The sequence below is a fragment of the Bacidia gigantensis genome, assembly GCF_019456465.1.
Source record: "Bacidia gigantensis strain McMullin 20006 chromosome Unknown contig_278, whole genome shotgun sequence".
Lineage (NCBI taxonomy): Eukaryota > Fungi > Ascomycota > Lecanoromycetes > Lecanorales > Ramalinaceae > Bacidia > Bacidia gigantensis.
The window spans coordinates 659,995-677,049 of record NW_025408606.1 but is presented as its reverse complement, the minus strand read 5'-3'; the positions used below and the strand labels follow the sequence as shown (position 1 = coordinate 677,049).

General features: G+C 49.0%; 6 protein-coding genes across 6 annotated transcripts; 2 read left to right on the top strand and 4 right to left on the bottom strand.

The window, feature by feature from the left end:
* Window positions 1-182: 182 nt before the first annotated feature.
* Window positions 183-3,941, bottom strand: KY384_007647 (uncharacterized protein; the record flags this gene model as incomplete). The annotated part of the gene is made up of 4 exons (XM_044816138.1): window positions 183-297; window positions 387-628; window positions 1,096-3,282; window positions 3,333-3,941. The coding sequence occupies 4 exons, from the start codon at window positions 3,939-3,941 to the stop codon at window positions 183-185; spliced, it is 3,153 nt and encodes a 1,050-aa protein (XP_044666778.1).
* Window positions 3,942-4,106: 165 nt separating this feature from the next.
* Window positions 4,107-5,095, bottom strand: KY384_007646 (uncharacterized protein; the record flags this gene model as incomplete). The annotated part of the gene is made up of 2 exons (XM_044816137.1): window positions 4,107-4,596; window positions 5,022-5,095. 2 exons carry the CDS (start codon window positions 5,093-5,095, stop codon window positions 4,107-4,109), a joined length of 564 nt encoding a protein of 187 aa, XP_044666777.1.
* A 331-nt stretch (window positions 5,096-5,426) lies between these two features.
* On the top strand, window positions 5,427-7,616 carry KY384_007645 (uncharacterized protein; the record flags this gene model as incomplete). Its single annotated transcript, XM_044816136.1, has 1 exon — window positions 5,427-7,616. One exon carries the CDS (start codon window positions 5,427-5,429, stop codon window positions 7,614-7,616), a length of 2,190 nt encoding a protein of 729 aa, XP_044666776.1.
* A 255-nt stretch (window positions 7,617-7,871) lies between these two features.
* Window positions 7,872-9,469, bottom strand: KY384_007644 (uncharacterized protein; the record flags this gene model as incomplete). Its single annotated transcript, XM_044816135.1, has 7 exons — window positions 7,872-7,903; window positions 7,954-8,501; window positions 8,548-8,564; window positions 8,625-8,920; window positions 8,983-9,153; window positions 9,197-9,364; window positions 9,430-9,469. The coding sequence occupies 7 exons, from the start codon at window positions 9,467-9,469 to the stop codon at window positions 7,872-7,874; spliced, it is 1,272 nt and encodes a 423-aa protein (XP_044666775.1).
* A 1,199-nt stretch (window positions 9,470-10,668) lies between these two features.
* Window positions 10,669-13,969, top strand: KY384_007643 (uncharacterized protein; the record flags this gene model as incomplete). Its single annotated transcript, XM_044816134.1, has 6 exons — window positions 10,669-10,861; window positions 10,932-11,145; window positions 11,283-11,613; window positions 11,661-12,133; window positions 12,192-12,220; window positions 12,951-13,969. The coding sequence occupies 6 exons, from the start codon at window positions 10,669-10,671 to the stop codon at window positions 13,967-13,969; spliced, it is 2,259 nt and encodes a 752-aa protein (XP_044666774.1).
* Window positions 13,970-14,321: 352 nt separating this feature from the next.
* KY384_007642 (uncharacterized protein) lies at window positions 14,322-16,743 on the bottom strand (the record flags this gene model as incomplete). The annotated part of the gene is made up of 2 exons (XM_044816133.1): window positions 14,322-15,261; window positions 16,418-16,743. 2 exons carry the CDS (start codon window positions 16,741-16,743, stop codon window positions 14,322-14,324), a joined length of 1,266 nt encoding a protein of 421 aa, XP_044666773.1.
* Window positions 16,744-17,055: the final 312 nt, after the last annotated feature.

Sequence of the window (17,055 nt, the reverse complement as noted above, 5' to 3'; positions counted from 1 at the left end):
CCACGATCATGATGAGCAAAACAGATTGCACCTTCGGAGTCAGCGTCGAAATCAAAGACTTAAGTCTAACGCGTGAACTTACCACCAGTAGGAACAAAAGTTCTGACCAGCGTCAGTGTAATTGCCTTTGGAGCAAGCCGAAGATTCCTCAGCATGAAATTCCCGAGCACGACTCTGCGAGTCTACGATTCTGTAAAATCAAAGAATAAGCCGGTCTGTCCTAATTTCGCTTGACGTAGTTCGTTATTGCAGGCAGCAAAAGCACACCGTTTGCCAACACTTACCCGATCAGTGGATCTGCTGGCAGAGTTGAATAAACCCCTTGGTATGACACCGAAAAGCTTCCATAAATGATTGAGCCGGCCATCGCCGCGCCTACAGCACACGGTATCGCCGGATCCGTTATGGTGGTGATATTTGGGAACACAAGAGCATCATTATCATTTGTGTATGAGACAGAGCAGATCGCACTGCGAAAGGGCCTGGGTAGTATTCCCAAAGGCTCAGACACATAGCTGACTTGATCCGGTGCAATACAAACCTGCGTCTGCAGACCGCAGGGTGGTGGGAGGTTGGATGGCAGATTACCGTCTTGTGCTGGAGGAGCGGGTATCGTGGTGTTTGTGAGCTGTGTGATTGATTCTTGGGCAGAGATCGGGGGCAGGACGCGGATGATCGTGAGCACTGGAAGGCAGAAGGCGTAATTGATGATGTTCATGATGGTTGTTGCAAATCATAAGAATCTGGATCTTCATAGGCGAGTGCGTCAGGAAAGTGAGATTAAAGACAGCCCACATCTAGCATTATCGCATGCTGGCTGTCTCACCCAGAATGATCCGAGCATTGCAAGACATCCAAGACGTAAACATAGAGACTAGGCGAAGCAAAGCATCCAAGCCAACCACGCAAACGAAAAGCATATAAATTCGACATCCTGCAGCTTCAAAAAATCGGGGCCCTTAGTCTCACCTTCGTGTAGAATAATTCCCAAAGAAAGAATGAAGCACACTTCGAAGAGGGATTTGGAGGCCTGAGTTAAATGTTGAAGCACGATTTAATAGTTAGTCACCAACGCACTGAACATATGTCATGTACCCGGACCAGACTTCGACGGCCCACCAGACATTCGAAATGCTTAAGCTTTTCATCTAGAGACAAGTGCACGAACGCACTGGGTGCATTTTGCGTGTACGGTCCTCTAGCTGAAATGTTCTTACTTCCAGCAAGTACAACTTGAGCGGCATATGCATTCAAGCCTGCATTGCGAATGAAAATCTCGGCAGCCCCTTCCTCTTGCATGAGCTGGAAATTATTATCGCAGAGGCTGTGCTTGACCATGCTAGCCACGATCCATCTTGCTAGGTGCTCGTCATCGCCTAAGGTTTGAATGATGGACACACCGGAATTGAGTGCAGAGCAGAACGCTGTGAATTCACTCAATGCATCGCAGTCACTACTACTCAAGTCATCAGCTGAAGTTGCTGAGCTCATTGAATGATGGACAATTAAAATGAGGCTTTCAAACCGTTTAGCCGCATGAGCAACACGGTCTTGCAGCTCGGTATGAGAAGATGTTTTGCCTTGTCCAGGCAGGGAACGCTGCTTGAGTTTCTGTAGGGTTGTGAGAAGCAGACCAGTAGTCGGGGAGAGAATCACGTCGACTTCGTCACTACAGACATGGTCCGTCATCGTGGCATCAGCTCTTCCAGATGGCTCCGTTCGAAGCTTTTGCTTGTCAGCACGCGGGAGCCAAGTCCTCTCAATAACCTGAGCTGTAGGATACAAAGCCAAAACACGTCGCGAGAGGTTGCGATTGCTTAACAGCGAATCCGAGAACATGAACTGTCTGATATCTTCAGGTATGACATCCGGTTTTGGCATCATGAAAACTTTTGGCAGCGGACTTCTGGCTTCCCAAGTGTTTTTTGAATTATCGGCTCTAATGAAGATTTCCTCTGGACGCTGCGATTGGTCTGATGTTTTGTCAAATTCAACGTCCATCTGACTCGATGTCAAGGCATTCTTCCGGACACCCATATAGCCGCCTAATGCGGTGAGCGCGGGGGCATGAAAGTCAAGCAAATTACAAGCATTATGACTTCTAGACGTGTCTGCTGGCTTCTCTTGCTTGTCCAAGCTATGGTCCTGATAGGTCAAGGTCTTCCTTCGCTTGGCAAAGGCTTTTGCACCAACTAATTGATCAGCAAGGTGATCTCCTGAAGCTATCGCAGCTTGATCAAGCTCAAGATTTCGTTTCTGCACCAACGATGTCAGGTCGTTACCACTTGGGAAGACGCCCAGTTCAAGCTCCTCCCCATCTGAATCCTCCAAGTCGTCAAGTATACGGAGGCCTTCACGTTTCCAAAGCAGCACCTTCGGATCCACGCATTCCGGTGCTCCGAGGATTGCTGCAGCGGAACCATCATCTTCGATACTTTCACGTGTATCGACTTTAGCTAGAGAAGATGGAATAGCGACCCAGGTCAATTCTCGATCTTTCTTGCCACAGGGCTGCCACATGTGTGCCTTCAAATCAGATGAAGTCAGATCAACTAATACATTTATGCAACATCCGAGTGCCTCAGAAGGTTCAAACGCGTTCAGGGTGATATCCCAAGGAGCTTTAGGCAGTGAGAAATCCATGACTGGAACCAGCACCCTCTGCGTCGTATCAGCTTCCTGCAATTGTTCTTGCTCTATCTTTCTCTCGGCTTGAACAGCACGAGGTGCTACGCAGTGCTCGAAAAACGTGTTAATCTCTTCTTCTGGGTTCTTTTCTGGACTTGATACCAGTCCAGGCAATTCGGGCATGATTTCGGCTAGCGTACTGCTGAACGGCACGCTATTGTCGGCCCAAGGTGGCGGGGGCTGAGGCGATCGTAGAGGTAATGGCACTTCCACTTTATGATCTGCTATGGGGACTCTGGGTACCAGAGGTGGAGACACCGACTCCTTGATCTCCAGGAGTGGACAATACATCTCACCAGTGCTATCGGAGTCGATCGTTCTATCTGAAATTTTTGGCCGAGGACTAAAGAATGGCATCAGTCTAAAACCTGTGTAAATGCCACGTTTGACCGACCCAAGGGCTGAGGAAATAGGCATCATTTGAATAGCATCATGACGGAATACGGTTGCTTCAGCCTGCCTGATCTCCTGCTTGATCGGGCTTGTTGCTTCTGATAGCATCTCTAGATGCCAAGTCTTCGAAGATGGAACGTATGGTGAAGTCTCTGGGGACATTGGAAGCAACGGTGGCGTGATAGGATTGGATACAGCATTCTGGGTCGTTACTTAGCGGAATACAGGTGATTGAGGGGCTGGTGCCTTACCCTGTGGTATTTAGGTAGAGCTTCATCATCTTCAAGCCCTGCGAACGGCGGACTGTCTTCGTGCCATTTCAAAGTCTGCACTAGATAGCAGAGATCTGTATTTGATACTGAAATCTTTTCTGCACGAAATTGGTCCCACAGTTGGTCAGGAAGTCTTGCGTACTTGGAAGGCCATTCGGGGCCGTCGCCAGCTTCATTATCGATTGCTTCAAGCGGTAGATACTCATTTTCAAAATCTGGAATGATCGCCTTTCCAAAACGCTGCATGTCCATATCGTGGTCAGTACGGAGCAGCGGAGCTTCGATCTTTAGCTCTTTGTGGCGGTAGACATCAGCATCTACGCTCTCGCTGAGACGTGCAGGCGGCTCTCGAGGGAACCGAGTCACCGCAGCAAGCAGAGACAGTGCATCTGCATCTATATTTATGCGTTCGGCAGGAAGCGTGCCATTGCCCTCATCGATCTGGAACAACTCAGGGCAGCCCTCAGATGACTGGCAGTCGTAGGGTTGCAAGTCAAGGCGGGAAAGCGGGTTATGCGCTAGATGATTGTTCGTGAGGCCGCGAGAGCAAGCATAATCTCGTAGACTGGCCTCCTCTTCTAGAGACATTGCTTCTCTAGCCAAGTACCCAATGAGGACAGAGAGGAATACGCAGACGCGTCGGGTTTCTTGACATTCGCAACTGCGCTGGCACAGCGCCAAGAAACTGTCATCTGTGGAAATGGTGACATGGCAAATAGACATAGTTTAGTTATTAGACACATACCCCCAGTGTCACCGCTGCTCACTACCGATTAATCCGGTGCGCTCGTCAGCCTCTGGGTTCTCATCCGCATCTTCGTTGGGATCTTTGACCTTTTGCTTTTGCCGCTTCCAGTCTCTGATTTCAAAGGAAATGCTCATGGACAGGAGAATACCTTGCAAGATTCCCGTACAAAGGTAGATTCCCCATGTACTCCATCCGTCCCAACCTAGTCTTGCTGCAAGACTACCTACCCAGACAAAACTACCAGGCGTCTGGATGCACATGGATGGAATGCTCAGACTACCAACTTCCTGCAATTTCCACGTTGTCCAGATCTGCGGCAAGAACTGTATAGCCGCCAGTATTGTACCAAACACGCCCAGAAACTCTGCCCAAGGTCGCAAATAGCTAGGATAGAGATATTTGAAGACTAAAGAGAGTAAGAAAACGATAGCAAGATGGAGCATGCACAATCCGAAGACCGCTATCGCGGTTGTGTATGTTGGGTTGGCATTCTTCCTAGCAGGCGAGGTGAGGGGCGTAGCACGTGGGAAAAAGAGAAGGTAGAGCAACAAGCTATGCCTCAAATGTCAGTCTCTCTTGGTAGGAGCGACGCCTTGGTGCACACACATAATCGTGAAGCATGCCCACTGCACCCCAACCTGGGCTATACCAAGCAGACTTGCTGTGCAATCTAGGCCGCTCACATGTTTGCAGCATCCAAGCGCTAGCTGACTGGCCGGCAGTGTAATAATGTTGGCGAAAGCACATGTGCCAGAAGTAGTTCCTAGTAGGACATAGTATGGCGAGAGCCCCTGCGAGGAACGACGCAGAGTGATACGTATGTGCTGTGGAAGGTACGATATGAGAATGCCAACCAGGATAAAGCTGGTAAGATTGTCAGCACATATTTATTGTGCCTCTTAGACGACAAGATATCATACAGGGAAACGCCAAAGTTGAAATAATCAAACGATCTGAAGTCCGCACATATATCGCTGCGTATCTGGAACATCATACTGAGATGGTTGAAGCTGAATGATAAGTCGGAGACGAGGAGTCGACTGTCGCCATAGTCTGGAATAAGTGCAGGTGCCTCGAAAGAGTAAACAATATCAAGGCTACGACGATAAGAAGCTAGCCGAAAAGATGGTTCGTACTTCGCATCATGACTGCGTAGAACTCTCCACACCACACCCAGATGAGCAACTTTCCGCCCCAGAAGCAGCGGACGAACTTGTGAGATGAAAATGTCTGGTCTGACGGTACGTCGAAAGCATGAGGTGAAGGCCCGTGAAATCCAGCCCGCGTACTAGCCTACGACGTCGAAGGCCGTCTGCTCAAGCTTTATGTTGTCCTCCGTGCTGTTGGCTGCGTGGAATGGCTATGGCCTTGCAATATCCTTTGTATGTGTTGGTGTGATTGTACTTTTTTGGTGGAAAAAACAACAGGGTAAATCTAGCCATGCTTCGTTCCTATCAGCTACTTTGCTTGGTGGAGACACCAAATCTGAAGCAGATTATCGAGGGGACAGTAAATTGCAGATCAAAGATTTTGAACGACATAGACGTCAAATACCGAAACGTGTCAATGGTAACAAAATTCGTACCACACCAGCGAAAGTTGGAGGCGGTCATACGAGGATTCAACCGTTGTTTTTCTTCTTTTCGTTGACAGGCTCGACCAATAGACGAGCGGAGAAAGCTTTGCAGAGAGCAAGTGAACATTTTAAGAGGCAGGACTCCTCGATTTTGGAACCACAATTGGTTGATCTTGCTGCAATTGATCACGAGGACTTTTTCGAGCATGCACCTATGCTTCACCAGTCTCAAGAAATAATAAAATATTTCTATCTGCTTTTGATTCCTTCCTATGACATAGACACAATATTAGATAGCGTCTTGAAGCTGTTTGAAGATATCCACAATGACTTCCGTATCGACACAGCCCCTTTGTCTTGCCTGGCGGGGTATTCAGTATTTGGATTGGGAGACAAAGATGGTTGGTCGTCTGTGGCCAATGGTTTCTGTTCTCAAGCACTTGATTTCGATAGGTGGATGGCAAAATTGACAGGGCAGAAGAGAGCTTTTCCGGTGGGCATGGGAGATGTGAAATCGGATGCTGATGCCAGGTTTGACGAATGGACTGCTGGAGTTCTAAGTACACTGACCGACGTTGCGGCAAGTGGAAGCCTAGGCGAAGGCGTCGTTGGTAGTGGTGAAGCTTTTGAGAGCGACGAAGAAGATATCAAAACTCCAAACTCTAATCATTCAGAGCGGTCCCAAAAGGGTAGACCCTCAAGTATAGGGGACCTGGAAGATATCGGAGGTAAAGCTCCAGGGTCCTCACCACTACCCATTGACTTCACCACTTCATTGCAGCCCCAAGGTCCCAAGCCTATGGTCCCTATCAGCTCCCCAACATACACTGCACTCACCAAGCAAGGCTACACGATAATCGGGACACACTCTGGCGTCAAAATATGTCGATGGACAAAATCCGCCCTTCGTGGTCGTGGTTCCTGCTACAAATACTCCTTCTATGGCATTCAATCCCATCTCTGCATGGAAACCACGCCTTCGTTGTCATGCAGCAACAAATGCGTTTTCTGCTGGCGGCACGGCACAAACCCCGTTGGTACAAGCTGGCGATGGCAGGTCGACCCGCCTGAAATGATCTTCGAGGGCGCAAAGGAGGGTCATTACAAGAAAATCAAGATGATGCGTGGCGTCCCCGGCGTCAGAGCCGAGCGCTTCCAAGAAGCGATGAGAATACGGCATTGTGCTCTCAGTTTGGTGGGAGAGCCGATCTTTTATCCCCATATCAACGAATTTGTTAGCATGTTGCACAGAGAAAGGATATCGAGCTTTCTGGTCTGTAATGCACAGCATCCTGACCAACTTGCTGCACTGAAGCCAGTGACGCAGCTCTATGTGTCTATCGACGCTAGCAACGCTGAGTCTTTGAAAAAGATCGACAGGCCGCTGCATAGGGACTATTGGCAGCGTTTCACACGGTGTTTGGGCATCTTGAGAGAGAAGCGGATGCAGATGCGGACGGTGTTCCGGCTTACGCTTGTGAAGGGTTTCAACATCGAGGAAGAAGTCGAAGGTTATGCCGATCTAGTTGCAAAAGGCTTACCCTGTTTCGTTGAAATCAAAGGTGTGACCTATTGTGGTACCTCGACCTCAGCGTCCGCGGGTCTCACGATGCAAAATGTTCCTTTCTATGAAGAGATCGTAGCTTTTGTTGAAGCACTGAACGTAGCTTTGGAACGGAGAGGGCTGGATTATGGAATCGCGGCTGAGCATGCCCATAGTTGCTGTGCACTCATCGCTAGTCGTCGGTTCTTTGTGGAGGGAAAGTGGCACACTCTTATTGACTATGAGAAGTTCTTTGAGCTCTGGCAGAAGGGACGCAAGTTCAGTCCAGAGGACTACATGGGCCCACCAACCCCAGAATGGGCGAATTGGGGTAATGGTGGTTTTGATCCGAGAGATCAAAGGGTAGATCGAAAAGGTAGAGCTATCGCCACATAAACAAATGGAATGCGTTTCGGATGATCCAAGAGTCAAGGATTCGAAATGCTGCACCCTTCTATTGCTACTACCTGCAATTTATCTGGACGACATCCTCATTCCGAAGACAAGAAGCTGCCCCTTGCGCAGTGCGCCATAGCCACAAATGGCTTGATTGAAATGACCCGTCTAGGATTTTTGCTAAATGCAACACTTGTAACCATTTCAAAGGGGTATCATCCATGTCATGCAAATCATAAAAACTGCTCAGAACCTCTATCGAAATATCATATGCTCCCGGTCAGGACCTGCCGCGAGTCTAAGTAAGGTACGTTATTCGAATTATTTGTGTGCTTACCTGTTCCGATGTACTTGCACTTCAGCCCACCCAGATAATCCTCTATGAATGTGATGTATTTTTTGGCGTTCTCTGGTAATTGCTCCCAGGTAGTAATTCCAGTTGTGCTTGACATCCATCCTGGTAATGTCTCATACACGACCTCTGCTCGCTCGAGTAATTCCAAATCAGCTGGAAAGGATTCGAATTCTTGACTGTCGACCTTGTACTTCGTAGCGACTTTGATCTCGGGAAACGTATCGAGAACGTCTAGCTTTGTCAGATTTAGGGCTGTATAGTGGTTGATAGATTTAGAATATTTGACGATAACCAGATCTAACCACCCGCATCTGCGAGGTCTACCAGTCGTAACACCAAATTCGCGGCCTAGCTTCTGCAGACGCACGCCATCTTCATTAAGCTGTTCTGTAGGGAGTGGACCATTTCCTACACGTGTGGTATAACTCTTCATCACGCCTAGTCTTTGCCGCATTTGATCAGGCGAGAGGGCCAAACCTGCCATTGCACCAGCGATACCAGTGCTAGACGAGGTTACCATGGGATAAGTTCTATGTTCAGTGAGCTAGATCTTGATGCTGCAGGCGCAAGACGAACCCCCAATCAATGTCAAGCTTGAACCGCAAAGTCAGTCTATCTTGCAACGGGTTGGGGGATAGTTGCATAGGACGCACCATCAATGCATTTGCGCCTTCAACCAGAAGATTGGTCTCTGAGGACATCTCGGATATGAACGGAGCCGCATCGATAACAAAATCTTGCAATTGAACCCTGTATTCATCGAATCGAGCAATTTCTCCCTCAAGATCGTAGTTCTGGGCCGTGAAAAGATCGCCGTACCGTTTCTGCGCGCTTTCGGCCAAGTGTCTCAATTTTTTGTCCAACAAGTCTTTATGGAATATGTCTGTCACTCTCGCATTCGAACGAGCAGCTTTGCAGCTGTACGTGGGCCCAATCCCCTTTTTGGTGGCTAAATAGATTGTAGAATCAGCTTTACCGTGTCAGTGCCGAATGTCTCCCATGTTGACTTACTGCCAACTGCGGCGGTTCCCAATTCTTGCTCCTCCAAGCCATCAACTACGGTGTGTAGATCAAAAGTGATATGAGCTCTATCTGAAATGTATATACGGTCTTGGGTGTTCAAGCCCTTGGCCTTCAGTGTCTCGAGCTCCTTGAAGAAAGAGGGAATGTGTACGACGCATCCTGAATGGTCAGCCAAGTCTGCCTGCAGGCATTGTTGGCGCACCTGTGCCGATCAGATTCTTGCATAATGGGTTCACTAGACCAGAAGGCAGAATATGAAAGTCATAGGTAACGCCATTGGCAACGATTGTGTGACCAGCGTTGTTGCCGCCTGCGCAACGAGCGCAAACGTGTGCTTCACGGCAGAGTATGTCGACAAGTTTGCCTTTGCCTGAATCATGTAGATGCGTCAGTCGATGAAAGTTGGTGAAGGTTTTCTCTACTTGAGGGTTGTACCTTCGTCGCCGAATTGGCTTCCCAAGACGATGGTAGCCATCTCAATGGGTGGTGGACGTAATGGAACGTTAAGAATAATTATTTTTTTTGGTGCCCCGCAACCCCCGCCGGCCTCACTACGTCACAAGAAAGTCTAGAACTACGTTCCCCCTATTTGGTACCTGGATTTAATTTTGATATCATTTTCAACAACAGTGGATCACTGCCCACGATCTCGATGGAGTAGGTGAGGCAATGTGCATCTGGCTTATCACATGTTACCGCCGAATGCGAGGTGGCTTTCGTCATAAGTCGCTGGCCTGACCTTTGCGTGGCCCTTCCAAGGCTACGGTCGACTCTTTGAAAGCAATGGCTTCAGGCCGGCTTGAGATGCCCTTCCACGAACCTCAAGACTTAACATTCATCTGCACTACCTTTCTGACAAAGTAAACTGGAGGGTGGTCGTCAAACAATGGAGACCAATCGACTTAGTAAGCGCCAGCACCTTCCTGGGGGACTTTGAGCAACAAACCCAGCGAAAAGTTGATCTGTGTATCCAGGCCCCTTTGGCCTTTGGCAAAGAAGGTCGCGAAGTCGACCGATATCTTCAACCTTCGACCTTGAATCGCAATGGTGGCTATGAAAAGTGTGCTACCTTGCTTGGAGAGGAATGGAACATTTGCCGCCCGCCCCCGTTTCGAAACATTCATGTCGGCTCCCAGTATTGGACAAGAGCAATACTTGCCTCTGTTTTGCAGATCGTGGAACACAGATAGGGACACCTCGCTCCGGGAGGCAACATTCACCCATGCGAAAGGGTTCTCTCGTAAAATGCTTCGTGATAGACCAGCCACCGATTTCTCGCTTCTTGAAGCTTGAGTCTCCGACTGCATAGTGAAACTTCTCTTGATCAATACTCAAATTAAGTACTTTGTCTTGTTCTATCTTGTCGTAAGGTAGTGTTAGGCGCAGGAGAATTTGAAGCAAGTTGTGGCTCCTTTCACCGTCGTACAGTGATGAGGGCCGAGCTCAAGTGTTGAACAATTGAACCATAACACCCCCCACGATCTCATTGTTTTCACCGCTTCGTGAACATTCTTTGGATCTCTCGAGACTGGGTGCTCGAGGCTTACAGCTCTCATTCTTCACCTTTTAAGATTCCAGTCTCTCTCTCTCTCTCTAAAAATATTGTCTCATACAGTCTTGTTGACCAAGACTTGAATTAGCACTCCCAGTGCATACTTTTGCCACTTCAACGGCATGTTGCTTCCACCCCTGCATCTTCTTATTCTCGCAGCTGGTTCTGCTCAGCTCTGTGCTGGTCACACAGCTTTCACCAATTTCTTTGTAGACGGCCAGAATCAGGGCGATGGTGTCGCTGTTCGCATGAGCAATAACCCAGGACATGCAACTTTTCCTATTCAAGGAATTACAAGCCCCGAGATGGCATGCGGTAAGCTCCCCTAATTAAAACCGTCTGCACAGTAATCTGGCTTCGTGCAGCTTGCTAACATTACAACTAGGAGTGAACGGTGAAAAGGGGGTTGCACGAGTTGCTTCTACTAAAGCAGGATCTAAAATTACTTTCGAATGGCGTGACTACCCGGACGGGTCCCAGCCAGGCGCTATAGACAAGAGCCATAAAGGTTCATGCGCGGTCTACATGAAGAAGGTCGAAAACGCTGCAGCTGACAACAATGCTGCCGGAGACGGCTGGTTCAAAATCATGGAGTACGGGTATGATAGCACCAAGAAGCAGTGGTGCACCGAGATGCTGAACGCTGCGGATGGACATCTTGAAGCTACTATACCCAAGGACTTGGCCCCGGGCTATTATTTGATGCGCCCGGAACTACTTGCACTACATCAAGCAGACAAGAACCCCCTGATCCTCAATTTTACATTGGATGTGCTCAAATCTTTTTGTCTTCAAGCGGCAACAGCCAGCCAAAGGATCATGTCTTCATTCCAGGCTATGTGGACCTGAAAACCCCTGCCATGACCTACAATGTCTGGCAGGAGCCTCTGAAGCCATTTACTGAACCTGGCCCAGCCGTGTACACAGGCTCTGAGAGTGCTTCACGCCTCAGGACACGGGCTATGCAACAAGATTATGGACTTAAGCCAGCGAATTGTGTCATGCAGAACGCGAATTGGTGTGGCTTCACGCCTCCAACCTATACTGATCAGGATGGATGTTGGGCGGTAAGTCATCTTGCTCTCAGTATTGTTACATTTGCTGATCTACCTAGGCTTCGAAAAACTGCTCTGCACAGACTCAGACATGCTACACGTCCGCTCCACCGACGGGAAGCAAGAACTGCAAGAACTGGGATGCCTATTGCACTGATATTCGGAGTCAATGCAATGCAAAGAACTATCAAGGTCCACCATCATGTGGTGCCCACATGCCCAATAAGCCAGGCGCATTAACCGGCGGAGCTGTTTCTGCACACGACGCAACAACATCAGCAACCACTCAGTCTGCGGATGTAGGCTCTACCAATGGTTCTACATCATCATACTCTCCCCAGTCAAGCAGCACAACTGACTCACTTCCGAAAGGATACTCTGGTGCCCCATTGGTACCTGTAGCCATGCCAGTTGCGTCAGGGGCTGGGGCTGTCACTGCTAGTGGGAATAACTCCGACGGTGGGTCGATCGACGAGTGTGGTAGTAGAGGCGGCCAGACTTGCAAGGCTGGAATGTGCTGCTCTTCGCACGGGTAAGCTCAGTCTGCCTTTCGACACTGGTAGATATATCTATGCTGACACCCTTTTCAGGTATTGTGGCACGACTCTGGAGTACTGTGGTGATGGCTGCCAATCAAAATTTGGCACTTGCACCACCAATGCTAGCCACAAGCGTCTCCGTCATCGACATACGAGTCACGTAATGCGTAGAAGGAGCTGGACTCTCTGAATATCTTTCAATTGAATAGTACGAACATTATTCGGTGCTCGTTTTCACTTCTCTAATGATGGACGAGCCTAGGACAGAAGATCAAGGGGCAAGAGGCAGGTCGAGCACGTGGGACGTAGGCACAGGATATATCAGACAGGAGACATCAGCGAAACTCTTGATTGATTGATTTCCCGGGGAGTGAAAATGATTTTACATGTCACGGGCTTGCGCGCTTGCATATTACTAGACACTAAAAGGTCGACTCACACATCTTCATGTAAACACATTTATGGGCCAAGCTATTCCCACATCAGTCTGAGTCCATGCTGCTTGAGGTCGCTTTTTAGTAACTCAATGTATTTTTTCCCCAGTACTTGATCATTGAGGATGAAGGTGATTTGAATTTATTCTCAACTGTCTTGAAATTAGTCTCGCGTCACAATCTGGCGTAGTTGGGTGCGGGAGTGACGCGAGACTAATTTTCATGACCCTCGTTGCTATATGATGCTCTCGGCCGAGGCCGCCTCGGCCGTTCGGTATAGGCGTATTAGTCATCAAGGCTCGGAGAGCTGCATTAGTGTCTTGGCAAAATGCTTGTCAATTTCTAGCATTCTGTTCGAGACTATACCAGGAAACAGCCGCGAATGTGATGGCCGAGGGGGCGCAGGGGCCAGACGTACAGAATCTCTCCAGTAATTGGCGGAGGTTACAAGACACCCTTTCGAAAAATGGTAGTAAACGAAAAAGGGATGCACCTGAAGAAGTTTCTCACCCCATAGCAAATGGTGCAAAGCGCCAGAAAAGCAAGGGACCGAGAGCTAAAGGCGCATCTCAACAAATCCAGAGAAACTTCCAGAATTTGAACATGGATAAGAGGGCATCGCCATTACCCGCAGCTTCAGCTTCGCTCGCTCTTTGGGCCAAGGACAACCAGATTTCACCGAGAGATCTTGCGGCCGCTTACGGCACCTCACTGCAGACGACGGCCTTACCTGAATTGAGCAGAGAGCAAGTGAGGGTCAACGAGGGTCTTGCACGAGATATCGAAGTGGGTAGATATCTCGCCATTGATTGTGAGATGGTGGGAGTGGGACCGAATCCAGACAAAGAATCAGCGTTAGCAAGGGTCTCGATCGTCAACTACCATGGTCAACAGCTGTACGACTCCTTCGTCCAGACTAAGGAGACAGTGACAGACTACAGAACGCATGTATCCGGAGTGACACCGAAATTGCTCCAAACTGGGCGAACACTGGAACAGGCACAGCAAGACGTTGCCAGCTTGATCGATGGAAGGATACTTGTCGGCCATGCGTTACGCAACGATCTCGATGCACTCCTACTAGGCCATCCAAAACGTGACATCAGGGATACTAGCAAACTTTCGGTGTTTCGACAAGTGTCTGGAGGACGAACTCCAAGCCTGAAAAGATTGGCTAAAGAGCTGCTACATATGGATATTCAAGGAGGAGAACACTCCAGCACTGAAGATGCAAGAGCGACGATGCTACTGTTCAGAAGAGAGAAGGCAAGCTTTGAGAAGGAGCACATGGCTAAGTGGGGCTCTGCTTGGACGGTTGGAGGAAGCGAGGCAATGAATGGGACTACGACTAAACGAAAGAGTCAGAAATCGAAAAAGAGGAAGGCCAAAAAATGATGCAGATTTCTTCATCGGACCTTCTAAGACTCCACAAAGGTCTCCGAGACTTTTGGTAAATACAAGATGCGGTCATGAAAGAGGAACCTTTACTGGCTTCATATAAGCGTACTACTCATTTAGCGCACTACCTACTATCTCACACGGAAAGTTTGCCAGGTCTTCATCAGCTGAAATCGCTACAACGCTGAAATATATTCGAAAACAAGAGCTAGCACCTGAGAGCTAGCATCTATAGCGGGATATCTTCAAGCATCTCCGTGGCTCCTTCTCGCCCTATAGTGAAGATTACATCCCCCAAGGTTTTGGTATTGAACCCTGCCTCGCAATATGTAAAATAATACTAATGTCATTAGTTCCTCCTTTCAGTTAAACGACAAGGAAGACTTGCCTGCCATTTGCGCCGGAAGAGCTCGACATCATTGCTTTTCATCCCTTCGTGCTCTGATAAGAGTGCAGGTCGAATTTTGCTGTCGAAATTACGCTCGAATTTTTCCTTCCACAACCTTAATGTTTTCGCATAGTGTCCACCGATGTTGAACACTGAATCAACAATCAAAGCCCCTTCTGAGCCTTGCTCAATGTTTCCGATCAATTGACTTACAGTCGGTAAATGACCACCAGGGAAAATGTACTTCCGGATAAAATCTTCGCCTTTTGCGTATGCTTCATACCTGGCTTCAGGCATTGTGATGCACTGGAAGACACCTATACCTCCTTCTGGCTTGAGCAGTTTGTGAATGCAATTGAAGTACGTCTTAAGGTACTCTCGTCCGACAGCCTCTAGCATTTCAATGCTCACTACTTTGTCATATGGTCCTTCTTTCGGCATTGGCAACGCTCGGTAGTCACACAGCAGTACCTCCACGTTTTCTGTGCATCCTGCGGCGGCGATGCGGTTATCGGCCAACTCTTTCTGCTCTCGGCTCAGTGTCAAGCTTGTTACTCTACAACCAGTCGTTTTCACTGCTTCGATGGCGAAGCTACCCCAACCCGTACCGATCTCTAGCACATGATCCGTGCTTTTTATTTTAGCAGCAGTGATAAAATATTGCAGTTTCCGATGCTGAGCATCTTCGAGGCTTTCTGTTCGTGACTTTGGACTTGATTCAGGTGCCCATATCGGGCAAGAATATGTCATGTCTTCGGAGAGAAACGCGGCGAACATGGCGTTGCTGATGTCATAATGAGCAGAGATATTGAGGCGGGCATTGGCCATGGTATTTGTCCCTCGTGCGAGGCTGGTCAAGCTGGAAGCAAAGGAAGAGGTAATTGTGGTGGCATTGGATAACCTGTTGCGGTTGAGGATGAAGAGCTTGGAATGTCAGCTATCGCCCTCGAGATTCAAACGGACGAACGAACCCGGAAGAAGTCGGTCAGATTAGAGCATGAAAAGTCGCCCAACATGAAGCTCTCCGCAAAACCCTGGCGCCCATGACCATCAGCGAATGCAAGACGTGCCACCAAGCAGAGCATTGACCCACCATATCGGCGAAGAGCAATACTCGCACCCAGAAAGCCTCCCTCTCCACCTTCAGTTCCGTTTGAGGCTTCGCCCCGTCCACCTCCCCTTCCCCACAGACAATAGCGGCGCCATTAGTATCTATTACAATTAATTGCCCAAATTCTATTCTCCGCAAGATATTTAAGACAGTGCTCTTGGAAACCTGGACCAAAGGTGCCCAGGTCAAGCTTCCGATATACGCTTTCACAGCATCAAAAGAGCGGGACAACGCCATTGCGCGGGCACAAGAATGAACGAAAGGTTGGGGTATCTAGACATTTATCAGGGAGAATGTAGCCGACATCAACCCCACTGACGCAGCCAGCTCATGCCAGCGGACTGCTAAGTATGCCCGCCGCTGAGTAACTTATGATCGAATCACTCTTTCGTACTCGTACTTTGACGACTGGACGATTTGTTGTGCCGGTCGCGATGCACTAATTATTATTTTTGGTGGGGCCCGGAGATTGCGGCGATCTGTTTGTTGGGGAAAGAGGGAAGATGGTGACGACATTGGACAACGCCCAAGCCAGCATCAGGGTCCAGACTAAGTAGAGACGGTCTGCAGTATACAGTATACAGTATACAGTACATACAGCAATCTTTACAGTCTACGAGCGCAGCGTTTCCAACCTTCAGGGCCATTGGAAGCCAGTCCCCTGCTGCCCTGCGCTGCGGTCCGCCTGGTTCCTGACAGACCCAGCTGCAGGGCTCGTGCCTGAAGATCAAAGCTCACTAAGGCTAAAGGGCTGCAGGAAGGGTCTCTTAGCTGCAATTATGCCTCTTGCATGCAGACAGATTTGATCAATAATGTTACCATCAGGGGATCTCTGGATCAAGCGTGATCACATTAGGCCAAGAGGCCATATGGTGTCGACTCCGATCTTTGAGACACATAATACAAGTGCCAGCTTCAAACGGCGACTTTCTATACACCGACTCACCTCTTCCTCTTCCGCCCTCTCTCCCCATGCCCAGTGCTCTTCCCATCCCTCCCTTCATCGGCCAGTTTAGGCTCCTCTTGCTCCCTCTGTCCCTTCAAGAATTCTTCTTTTAACCTGACGTACTCTGGGTGCGCCTTTGCCCTCTCCCAATACCCCCGGAAAACCGTACTCGCCTCTCTCTTCTCCTGTCTACCCTCCCAGTCGCCTTCTACTTGCTCCAATAGCACTTTCTTCTCCTTTCCTCCCTCACCCTTTTTGCCATTCACCTTAGCGTATTTTCTCCCACCCTTGTGATTCGCATACCGTCCCGCTCTTGTCATGCCCATCTGCAAGAACTTCCGCGCATTATCTGCCCCTACGAAATCTTCCCGCTTGCAAAAGCTTTCGAACAAATCCCAGATCTGTTGGGCGGATGTTCTTGCGATTGAGGGCGTGGAGAAGCGCCAGAGGGGCAGGAGTAGGGACTTGTAGGGGGACGGAGCGAAGATATTCTTCTCGGTTGGGGTGTAAGTGTAGATCCTCCAAGGTTGGGGGGGAGGTGACGACAATGGGGGAAAAGACGCAGGTGGTGGCGGACAAGAAGGCGGACGATTTTGGCGGGTTCGGGGCATTGTAGAACTATGCCAACCGCCTCATAC